Below are 12,333 nucleotides of genomic sequence, written 5' to 3'. Positions count from 1 at the left end.
AGGGTTGTAGAGCCCTCTGTTTGTTTTAGGAAGCAGTTTTTATAACATCTTTAGATAAAAGGCGAGGTTGGTGTCTGGTCGCTGATGACCATTCCTGGGCCCTGGGAGGGTGTGTTTGATAGGCTGAATGCTGTTTTCTTGTTCGGAAATATTTCTTATATTTATCAGATAACAGTTTGGATCTTATCACCCTCATTATGATGAGAATTGCGCAAGACTTTGTGGCTACTATCCCCTGCAGCCCATGTCAAATCGCAGATCCTGCACGGGAGATAATATGAACAGCACTGTAATAACCTCCAATTGGCATTATTGGTTGGCCAATTGGAGTATGAGCTCCCTCAATGATAGCTCATTGAGGGGGCCCATATAAGCACCTGTGTAGGCTTTGTGAGGCAGTCTTAAGTTGACTGGAATGCTAGCAGCACTGTTGGGAGCTGCTCTTGTATAGAAGTTATTGCAAATAAATACTGGTGTGGTGACGGTACCCCTGCCTCCTGTGGATCATTACAAGCACAAAATCAGGCCATTCAGTCCAGCAGGTCTATGAGCAAACTCCCACCTTACTTAAATTCACCCGGCCTGTTGAAATAACCTTCTATCCCTTTCCTACTCGTGCAATTAGCTAATTTCCCCTTAAATACGCCACTGCTATTCACCTCAAGTTACCACGTGGAATTTCTGCTTTCCTCTAATCTTGGTCAGTTTTCTAACAGCTCGATTTTCTAATCGTGAATTCCTGTAGAAATGTAGGAACTGACTTCTTAACCTGTCACGTGAAGGCCCTTCTGAGAAAGTCTCTCTTTACTATCTTGCTTGATTCAAAGATCAATCTGTGGCTGGCCGTTCATCTCACTGTTTTCGCCACCACACGCCCGTCCCCCACCTCCCCCAAGCCCACCACGGGGAGTTTCCTGTCTCACGCCAAAGTGCTATTGAAGGGTTGATCCGCAGGAGGCATGCTTTGACCGCCATCTAATGGTTGGGCGAAATACTACACTTGACAGTGCCCCACTTGACAGGGTCAGCTCGCCCAGGGTTACCTATCTAACTGGATTTGCCAGTAGCTCTGAGCGGTCACAGGGATCCAGTGCAGTTCGCCAGTGAAGTGCGAAGTATCGAATCCGCCAAAAATGATTTCGCTCCCGACCTCATCATTTGGATTCCTGCAAAACAAAGCCAGAAGAGAACCTGTTGGCCTTTGGTCAAAGTAAAATACGGTTTGGTTTCTGCAGAATAAAACGCTCCAGAAGTGGCAGCAGGATGCAATACAAAACAATTAGTTTAAAAAAAAAGCATAGCTCAAGGGTTCATCTGTTGAAGATCGTGATGAAATTGTAAACTTGTCCATTAGACTCGACACTGGGGATTGTCCCCTCTCTCTCCTGTTACGTGGTCTGCCGGTGAAGGCAGTTGAATGAGTTTGGTCATCTTAATGTGATCGGCTCCTCTGCACTGTGAAAGCATTGGGCAAAACGCTTGTACTCCCCAGGGCTATTGGAGAGGAAGGTCACAGGAACTCTGAGGCAGGCCACGGGGTCCAGGATTCTGAAGGAGAGTCAACGAGGTGGGATTCTGAAAGCCCAGGAACATTGGAGTTTGGCTCAAGGTCACCAAACGCTATGATGTGAATCCAAAGATTTGCCAGCTCGGAGATGGTGTGGGACAGTGGGAGGTGAGTGGGAAACCCCAAGGAAGACTCGGGAAGGGGTTTTGAGGTGCATTGGGGTTTGCTGGGACCGGGTAGCGTAGGGAAGGAGCCCTGTTGACTGAAGAAGTCAACCGATAGTCCTTCCAAAGTGTTTTGGAAAAAAAGACAAGGTAACGATTTAACCACCACGGCGTGCCCAGCGCGGATCTGGGCAGGCCGGTTAAATAGCGGGAGAGGCCAAAATCGAGACTCACGCCGGCCCGCTCCCGATGGTGAGTTCCGGACATCGCCCAAGTGCGATGAGCATATCATTAACCCACATTTGCATTAATTTCCATCTCATCAGCAAGATTGAAGTCGAATGCAACGGCCTCCCGGGAATTGACTAGCTCCCCAGCGACATATCACGAGGGCGTTGTTTAGTACTCCTTTTTAAAAACTTGAAGCTGGCGCAATGGCTGCTCAGGAGAACTGAGGAGGTGAGCAGCCAATTCCATTTTCTGGCGACAGCTGAAGGGCACCGGAGCTGATGCCTGGAACGGGCACCGTTTAGTACTGGTCCACAATGGTCAGCTCCGCAGTGTTGAAAGAATTTCTGGGCGCTGAGCATGGTGGCACTCTGGCCCTCCAGCTGACGCCTGGGCAACTTGGCACTGCCGCCCGGGCAAATAACAGCTGACACAAACGGGACACTTTTTTGGGGCGTTAAATCACGCCCTCTAGGTTGGGTTTGACCCAGGTGAAACTCCCCAGGGCCCCACAAAATGACTAAGTGAGGTTGAATAGTGATGTTGATATCCCCCAAACGTGGACAAGAAACACGCTCCCAAACTCACCCAAAATGACACTTAAATCTTTTGGTTGAATTGCGGGAGAGTCGAAAATCGGAGCGGCTAATAAAACCTTAACGTGACATTGTGAGGCACAAAAGACAACTGAATAGATCAATCTAATGATTTGAATATGAAATTTGCAACTTTGTTTTTCTTTAGTGCAGAAGGAGGCCATTCGGCCCATGGAGTCTGCACCAGCCCTTAGAAAGAGCACCCTACTTAAGCCTATCCCTATCCCTGTAACCCAGTAACCGCACCTATCCTTGCGAACACTAAGGGACAATTTATCGTGGCCAATCCACCTAACCTGCACATCTTTGGACTGTGGGAGGAAACCGGAGCACCCGGAGGAAACCCACGCTGACACGGGGAGAACGTGCAGACTCCGCACAGACAGTGACCCGAGGCTGGAATTGAACCCGGGTCCCTGGACCACTGTGCCACCCTCATTTGGGTAATTTGCTTAAACCTTAATTATGGACATTTGTTACTGAGCAAAATTAACAGCTGAAAAATGTGCAAGAACGTAATGAACACAAACAATACTGTTTGATCACAGTGAGAGGTGATATAGGGAAATCCATTGTAATTGGAGATGTGGAATCCTATGAGGGAGAGAGGTTGAAACTAAAAAGATTGAGAGAAATATAACAGCAGGAAGTGTGGTTCGAGAACGAAAGCAGATAAAACATCTTTATCATGGATATGGTTTACTATTTTCAATCATTGTCGTGACTGATCATGTGAGAAAGAAAGGCTTATAATTATATCACGATTTTGACGATCACAGGACGTCTAAAAGCACTTTATCGCCCATAAAGTACATTAAAAGTGTCATCACAGTTTAATATAGGAAAGACAGCAGTCAACTTGCATACACTAAGTTCCCATAAACCGTAATGTGAAAATGATCAGATAATCTGTTTTCGTCATGTTAATTGAGGGATAAATATTGGCCAAGACACGAGGGATAACGCCCCTGCTTTTAGGAACATATGAATTTGGGGTGGCACAGTGGGTAGCACTGCTGCCTCACAGCTCCAGGGTCCCGGGTTCAATTACGGCCTCGGGCGACTGTCTGTATGGAGTTTGCACTTTCTCCCCGTGTCAGCATTGGTTTCCTCCAGTTTCCTCTCACAGTGCAAAGATATGGCAGGTTACGTGGATTGGCCATGCTAAATTCCCCCTTTGTGTCCAAAGATGTTAGGTGAGATGGGGCTATGGGGTTATGGGGGATAGGGTGGGGTAGTGGGCCTAGGTGAGGTGCTCTTTCAGTGGGTCAGTGCAGACTCGATGGGCTGAATGGCCACTTTCTACACTGTAAGATTTCTATGACTCTCTGAACAGGTTTACGGCCATTCAGCCCATCGAGCCTGCTCTGCCATTCAATACGATCGTGGTGGATCAGACAGTTCAATGCCTTTTACACTCACTATCCCATAACCCTTCATATATTGTCAATCAGAAATCTATCAATCTCTGCTTTAAACATACTCAGCTTCCACAGACTTCTTCAATTTAGTGCCGTAGCTTTTTCTCCATCCACCCGAGCAGACAGGTGGGGCTTCAGTTTAACCTCTCATCCTGTACGCCTGTAGTACTGTGTCAGTGTCAGCCTTACATTCTGTGTTCACACCCTGGAGTGGGACTTGACCCCAGAACCTGGGTCTTAGAGGAAAGGGTTCCCCCCGAGCGAGCCACAACTGATTCCACACATGCAAATTGTCCCAGTGTAATATTAATTTCTGGGTGTTGTCACGGTAATTCTTTGCACAGTTTATTTTAATTGCAGAGCAACATCCCTCTGAAATACCTCATCGTTGACTCTTAAATGTGTACACCTGGCCATTTCCAGCAAGACTACCCCAGAGTGATCACCAACGGATTGCTTCGGCTTTCCCCTTTGTTCCCTGGACCAGTTGCATTGAAGTCAATTCCCAAACATTCTACTCACAAAACACAGCCCAGGAAACAAACCCAGGAGATTCCCGATTTGCTTAAGGTCTTGGTTACACCCTGTGCCCAGTTGAACTCGACCTTCACTGGGCAGTTGTTGGGGTGGGGGAGCTGCGGGGGTTGGCAATGCTGGCAGTGGTGGGGAAAGGAAAGAAAGATTTATACAGTGTCATTCATGACCTCAGGAAGCCCCAAAGTGCTTTCCAGCCAATGGAGCAGATTTTTTTGGGTCGCATTGGCATGCAATTTCAGTCACCTTTCAAACATTCCCACAGGATTGTGACATATTTTAGTTTAAACAGAAGGGAGAGGGGATATTGAAAACAGGAATACGTAATAATGGATTGATTTTGGTCCACAAATGTCAAAATTGGTATTGATGGAAGGATTAATATTCCGGGCTGCATTAACCAAATGTTTAAACATGTTCTATTGAATTGGAACTTATGAGTAAAATTCCAAATATTCTAATCTAGAATGTTGTGTGCTACACGTCGTGTCAAAGAAAGGGAACCTTTATCTCAAAGATATGCATTCCAAATATTTAATCTAACTTCTTATAAGGGCTCCGAGATAACGCCCCACCTGCTGAGGTACACCGAGAAGAGGGGTAGGTCCAGCAAGCCCTGTGTCATCATGTTGTCAAACACAGGTGTGGCATCTGCTGCTGCAATGGAAGGGTAGGCCAGTCCCAGAATGCCATCAAACGGGGAGTACAAAAATGCAGTGCCAGGCTCTGTCACACTCTCACCGAATTTCTGGTTCGCAACGGATATACCTTCAACCTGAGGAAGGAATAACAATTATTTAGGGTCATCTCTGAACACACGGCACCCCAAAGAACTTTGCAGCCAATTAAGTACTTCTGAAGAGTAGTGACTGTTGTAGCGTCGGAAACACTTTGGCCAATTTTCAGACTATAAGCTCCCACAAACGTCAATGAGATAACAATTCGGGCCAAAATCCTGCAAATCCATTCCTAACGGTTTTGTGTGGCCGGAATGTTTTGCTGCGGGTTTCCCAACGGCGAGTGGTGTGTTCGACGGGAAACCCTGTTGACAAAGGCGGGACCAGAAGTCCCCACCTCCGGCCAATGGCGAAACATGCGACAGGTTTCTCAGAAAGTCTCGCCCTGAGTCTTCCTCCAACCATGGACTACAGCGGTTCAAGAAGTTAGCTCATCACCACCTTCTCCAGGGCATTTAATGATGGGTGATAAATGCTGCCCTAAACAGTGACACATCCCATGAAGAGATATAGGTCGAGGGATAAATAATTGCCAGAACACTGACGTTAACTCCCTGCTTTTCATTGAACTAGTGCCACGGGAGGCTTTGTTTCCACACCTCTACTGAAAGAACGCACCTCCGGCAATGCCGCACTCCCTCAGTACTGCACTGAAACATGAGCTAATGGGCAGAATTCTCTGCTCCTGCCAGCAGAGGGAATTGTCGTGGGCAGAAGCAATTAATTTGGAAAATATCCTCTTTCCCGACGACGGGATAAACTGATGGGATTTTTCTCACCCGAATTTCAAGGCGGATTAAAGGTGAATTGAGCTTCCCACGAACAATATTGGGAACCCCATTTGCATTCATTAGCATCTCATGCGTGCTCATTAAAAGGTGACCTCACCAGAATTAAACTCCCCCCCCCCCCCTCCACATTAAGTTGCTCACCAGCACGGATTTAGAAAGCTCAGTTTAGAAAGGTTTATCGAGTTTCCGGGGTGGTGGAGACAAGCGGAAAAGTCGTTGTATGAAGCTCCTTGTAGATGTCTCTCCTCACCCTGGCCCAGGAGAGATTTCTCCATGCTCATTCGTGTACTAATGGGAGAACACCCACCTCTGGCCTTCCAAGATATCCTTTTCCTGGAAGTGGGCTGCCTTCTCTAGCCGGAGGCCAGGTGAACGACTTAGCACTTGCCTGCTCGCTTTGAGATGGAGGGAAAACTAATGGGCATGCTCACTTAAAGTATCACTTCAATTCATTCACACATCCACTGGGGCGTCGCTGATGCAGGCAGCAGTCAACCCTGCCTACGGAAAGGCTCTCATCCTGATGTGGAGAAGAGGGGTTGGCACAGGGCCAGGGGGAGCAAGGGGCTGAGCAGCAAGAGGCAGGAGGGCCTCTGTAAAATCTGTAGGCAATGGACTGTCATGATATGCAAACATGCAACCAATGAACACTCAGAATAGGACACAACCAATGGGCAGTCAGGACACTCAGAGGTGGCATCACCACAAGGAGGCATGACATAAACACTATAAAAGGGATGAGGCACTCACACCCTGCCTCTTTCCACAGACAGACATCGAGAGAGTTAGACAGGGTTGATCAGCAGCATCACACCCCAGCACGTGGCTTAGAGCAAGCTGCTACAGTTAGACGGAGTTACTACAGTTAGATTAGCAGAGAGTCGAACTCATTTGAGAACTGTGTTAATAATTCAATAAACACAGTGAACTCATTTCAGAGTCGGGAGCATCCTTTAGTTAAGACTGCCTCAAGTAGCAGCCTGTGTTATCCGAAGCAGCATAACACAACATGGCCCACTGCAATGGTGAGCATTGGCCCAACTGCAGGTGTATTGCCGGTGGTGTTGTTACCTAGGGACGAGGGAAAGGCAAAGTCGGAACCGCCCTCATCTGTCCTGGGATGTGGTTGCTCAGATTCGCAAGCTCCTCTGTATGAACTGTAGTCGTAGGACGGCACGGTGGCACAGTGGTTAGCACTGTTGCCTCACAACTCCAGGGACCCGGGTTCAAGTCCGGCCTCGGGAGACTGTGTGGAGTTTGCACGTTCTCCCCGTGTCTGCGTGGGTTTCCTCCGGGTGCTCCGGTTTCCTCCCACAGTCCAAAGATGTGCAAGTTAGGTGGATTGGCCGTGATAAATTACCCTTTAGTGCCAAAAGGGTAGGGGGAGTTACGGGGATAGGGTGGAGGCGTGGGCTCTTTCCAAGGACCGGTGCTGACTCGATGGACTAAATGGTCTCTTTTTGCACTGGAAATTCTATGATTCTATGATTCTGAAGCGATGTGAAGCTCTTGATGTACATTAAGTGACTGCTATCCAGTTCCCCTTTAAATATGTCGCCAGGACTTTCAACACCAGAGGTAATGGCAAAGGCGGCAACTTCCTTCCTGACCGGGCACAAAACCTGCTGAGCTCCTCACTGATGCACAATTAATTCGCGGAAAAGCAAAAGATCGTACGTGTTCACCGTCCCCCACCCTCGCCCAGTGGGAACCACGCCAAATTTCCCAACGACAATCAGACTTAGGGTGGGGCTTTAATGCCCCTCCCACCAGCAGGATCTTCCAGTCCTACCGAGGTCAATGGGGGGTTAAATGGATCGTTGCATTTGCTACCGTCAAATTTTCCGTTCCGCCCGCGGCGATTCCTGCCGCGCGGGGGCCTGTAAAATCCCTGCCATGGTGTTAACATCTCAGGTCAATAACCTACCGTATCGACTAATTAAAGCCCCAAAAGCAATTTTCTCTTGAACCTTCTGGGTTATACTAACTTGATCTACTGGTCCTAATAAATATAACGGGCGGGATTCGCAGTTGCCTGCGCCGTTATCATAATCGGTGTTCGGGCGGAGACTCCCTTCCATCGCCCAAAATCGGGGGCAGCGCCGGTTTGACACCAGTCTTCGGGTCACCGCACCCTCCAAAAATGCAGTTGGAAAGGCGTTGGCTCATCATCAGAAGCCCCTACCCTGGTGCTCCGTCCCCAATGGGCCAAGTTCCCGATGGCACGGAACATTTATGCTATTTTTTTCCATTGACCGCGCGAGGCAGCTGCAGATGGTGTCCAGCGCTGCCACAATCGGGGGGGGGGCCGAGCCGTTGGCCGGGGGGAGGAGCGTGCAGCTTCGGCGAGGACTGGGGGGACTGGTCGGGGGGGGGGGGGGGGGTCCAGGGTGGCAAGGGGGGCTACTGGGAGTCATTACTCGGCAGGCTGGCTCCGCGTGCGGCTGGTGCCATGTTGCACGGCGCAGCCGCCGCAAGCCGCTGCCATGCGTGTGCCCGGCCACAGACCAGGCCATTCTCCAGTCGTGGGAGCCGGGAGCTTTACCCAGCATTGCTGCTAGCCCCCCGGAATCGGTGCAGCTGCTGTGCCGTTTTTTCTGGCATAAAACACCACTGTTCCCACGCCGGCGTAAGCTCTTAGTCTCAAAATCAGAGAATCTCGCCCAATGTTTCTCAAGCAATATCATGCAAGCACTGTACCCCTCACCAGGGGCCAAATTCTCCGGAAACGGCGCGATGTCCGCTGACTGGCGCCCAAAACGGCGCAAATCAGTCGGGCATCGTGCCGCCCCAAAGGTGCGGAAGGTTCCGCATCTTTGGGGGCCGAGCCCCAACCTTAAGGGGCTAGGTCGGCGCCGGACGAATTTCCGCCCCGCCAGCTGGTGGAAAAGGCCTTTGGTGCCCCGCCAGCTGGCGCGGAAATGACATCTCCGGGCGGCGCATGCGCGGGAGCGTTAGCGGCCGCTGACGGCATTCCCGCGCATGCGCATTGGAGGGAGTCTCTTCTGCCTCCGCCATGGTGGAGACCGTGGCGGAGGCGGAAGGGAAAGAGTGCCCCCAGGACCCCGGAGCCCGCCTGCGCCGCCTTGTCCCGCCGGTAAGGTAGGTGGTTTAATCTACGCCGGCGGGACAGGCATTTTAGCGGCGGACTTCGGCCCATCCGGGCCGGAAAATCGCGGGGGGGCCCGCCAACCGGCGCGGCGTGATTCCCGCCCCCGCCGAATATCCGGTGCCGGAGAATTCGGCAACCGGCGGGGGCGGGATTCACGCCAGCCCCCGGCGATTCTCCAACCCGGCGGGGGGTCGGAGAATCTCGCCCCATATTTCAGATTCCTCTGTAGAAGAACACAAAAGCTCACCATTACTGTGTCGATTCCAATTATCCCTGTCAGGCTCCCTGTTCCGTAATGGATTGAGAAGGGGCGCCCGTCCCTTGTGTAAGTCGAAGATTTATCCGGAATAAACTTGTCATGGTCTTCTGTAAACGAGAACAACCTTCGCACTCAGGCACAGTTGTAGGTAACAATCTGATCATTTTAACCCACCTCATTTAATATTTCCGCTAATACAATTTTTACATCCCTTACAAAGGAAAAGTTTACATTCCCTGTTGGTATGATATGGTGCGATTAACCCTCATTATCATAGAATTTACATTGCTACAACATCTGTATTCCTTGATAAATAAATCAGTGCACAGGTTTTTGGAAGGCTAAGAAGAGAGGGCAAGTTTGGATCCCGAAATGGCAGATTTATTTTGAGGAGATTCCAGATCTCCGGAGTAGGGACCTGGCAGTGAATGTTACTGATTTGGTTTGCGCACTATCCAACTTCACAGGGTCCCTTGCTCATTTTGCTATGGCCACAGTTTGGATAGTTGCAAGGTTGGAAGATAGATAGCTAAGAGTGATGGTGGTTAGAGAGGTGGCAGATTAGAATCCAGATGCCAGTGGAGGGCAGTGATGTGGGTGCTGTTGGGTTGGATTTGCCGGCTAATCCCAGCGGCGGGATAATAAATCATAGAATCCTGACAGTGCAGAAGGAGGCCATTCGGCCCATAGAGTCTGCACCGATACCTAGGCCCAAGCCCCCACTCTTATCCCCGCCCCCCATCTAACATTTTGGGCAATATTATCATGGCCAATTCACCTAACCTCCACATCTTTGGACTGTGGGAGGAAACCGGAACACCCGGAGGAAACCCACGCAGACACGGGGAGAGCGTAGAAACTCCACAGACAGTTACCCGAGGTCAGAATTGAACCTGGGTCCCTGGCGCTGTGAGGCAGCAGTGCTAACCACTGTGCCGCCGTGCCGCCTATCCAACTCTGCTGAAAGCCAATGGACCTTTGACTTGCCACCACACCCCGCAGTGCGTCCCATGATGGCAAGGCCAGAAAATCCTTCTGATCTTTATGAATGATTTGGAGGATGTAATATTGTCAGAGGTGTCTATGTTAGCCAATGACACTAAACTAGGTGCAATTACGAATGATAAATCCCTGACAAACTCAAACATTTCACAGCCAATGAGCTATGAAGTCAAAGAAGGGGCAGGGTGTGGGTGGACAGGATTTAGATCTGGCATCTTGAACTCTGAGCTGGAGGTGGAACTAACAATTTGGCATCACCCACTGATATTCCCATTAATCCCTCATCCCAACCATAATCTGATGAATTTGCAAGATACAGGTGTACAGTACATTTCAGTGGTGGTAGAACAACCCACAGGAGTGTTTCAGGCAACTACCAAGGGGCTTGAACTCCTGACAAATATCTGACACATCCATTATGAAGTTGTCTTCACAGAGAGGGGCTGATTGGCTCTCGACCCAGCTGGACCTCCTGACTCTGCTGCCAAGCAGATGGGTACTTTGCATTTTGCCGATGCCCACCCACCCTGCCGCACCCATCCATCGCGTTTCACCAGTTGTGCCAGCGCTGCTTTGAGCCCTCACCTACAACTGTGTGAATTGTCTGATCACAGAAAAACAGACAGAATCAGGCACTTATCTCCTGGACGCACGCACATTCCATCCCATCATTGTGTTCAAGGTTTTTGAGGCCTCTATGTTTAATCCTTACAATAGCTTAGCCTCCAAAAATAACAAGAACTAGGTTCACCCCAATATCCCCTCTAGTACATATGTGGAAACAGACAGAAACGTGCATATTATAAGTGAACGATAACCTGGAGTATCTAAAAGGAGTACCTATCTGAACAGGAATTTTGGAGATTAATCTGGGCCCAGCAAGATTCCTAGAAATGGCTGGAAATCCTACTCAGCATGGTCCATTTTTGAGGAGGACAGAACTGGGGTTGGGCTGGGTTTGTGCATGTGCAGTTCCAGCTGTCTCCACTGAAGTGGGATTTTGGTAGGTCAAGAGTGTGAACAATCGTGCGCAGGTAAGAAACATCAGGTAAGAGCAGCTCTGAGCTTGGTGGATTCATTTGTATAACCAAGGGTACAACTTTGGAGAGGTACGTTACCCCTTTGGATCTGATCTAAGGCCAACTTTGCAAGAGGCAAGGCACCCTTTGGGGGAGGTTATGCACCCTTTAGGATTGTTAAAAGTAAACATGATTTTTGCACAAAAGGTGAATGCACTCAAAGCTGTCAAAGAACTGTCAAGCTATCAAGCAACTGACCAGGTGTCAAAAACTGTCAATCTGTCAAAGAACTGTCAAAAGTAGGTGAGTCGGGCAGCACTGTGGAGCAGTGGTTAGCACTGCTGCCTCAAGGTGCTGAGGACCCGGGTTCAATCCCGGCCCCAGTCACTGTCCGTGTAGAGTTTGCACATTTTTCCCGTGTCTGCGTGGCTCTGACCCCTACAACCCAAAAAGATGTGCAGGGTAGGTGGACTGGCCACACTAAATTGCCCCTTAATTGCAAACAGTGAATTGGGTACCCTAAATTTATTTTTGAAAAAGTAGGTGAGTTGGTATGAAGCGGTTAAGAACAAAGGGTGGTGGGCGGGGTTCTCAATTGATATGAGTTGGCACTAAATTGGCATACAGGTTATATAAGACCATGGGGTTGTAGTGCATAAGAGGGGCCACGGAGGCTGGATAGAGGGGCATGGGTTAGCGCAGAGGGATGAAGGGGCTATGAGGGTAGGTAGGGGCAAGAGGTGGCATGTTGATAGATTACAGGTTTATTGATTTACAAATGGCTTCATTGATTTATTTGGGACCTTTAAGAATTGATGCAGTATAATTTTTAAATTCAGTACTTAGACAGAAAATGGAATATCCACAAAGCCAAAGTCATGATTTCAGATAGAAATTTGAGAACTGCTGGTCAAAGCCAATATTGTTTCAAAAGACTCTTTCAGAAGGCCTTTGTAATGAATA

The 12,333-nt window shown here is 49.2% G+C and overlaps 1 protein-coding gene across 1 annotated transcript in view; it reads right to left on the bottom strand.

Moving 5' to 3' along the window:
• LOC140394556 (uncharacterized) overlaps nucleotides 1-12,333 on the bottom strand; it is a 59,265-nt gene that overhangs the window by 13,403 nt on the left and 33,529 nt on the right. The window contains exons 13-15 of the mRNA XM_072481915.1: nucleotides 9,338-9,456; nucleotides 5,026-5,225; nucleotides 1,044-1,166 (exon numbers count right to left, since the gene is read on the bottom strand). Of these exons, the coding sequence (XP_072338016.1) occupies nucleotides 1,044-1,166; nucleotides 5,026-5,225; nucleotides 9,338-9,456 (442 nt within the window). The remainder of the gene's footprint in view (nucleotides 1-1,043; nucleotides 1,167-5,025; nucleotides 5,226-9,337; nucleotides 9,457-12,333) is intronic.

The sequence above is a fragment of the Scyliorhinus torazame genome, chromosome 17 (assembly GCF_047496885.1).
Source record: "Scyliorhinus torazame isolate Kashiwa2021f chromosome 17, sScyTor2.1, whole genome shotgun sequence".
Taxonomy (NCBI): Eukaryota; Metazoa; Chordata; class Chondrichthyes; order Carcharhiniformes; family Scyliorhinidae; genus Scyliorhinus; species Scyliorhinus torazame.
The sequence above is the reverse complement of the archived record's forward strand: the minus strand, read 5'-3'. Positions and strand labels throughout refer to the sequence as shown.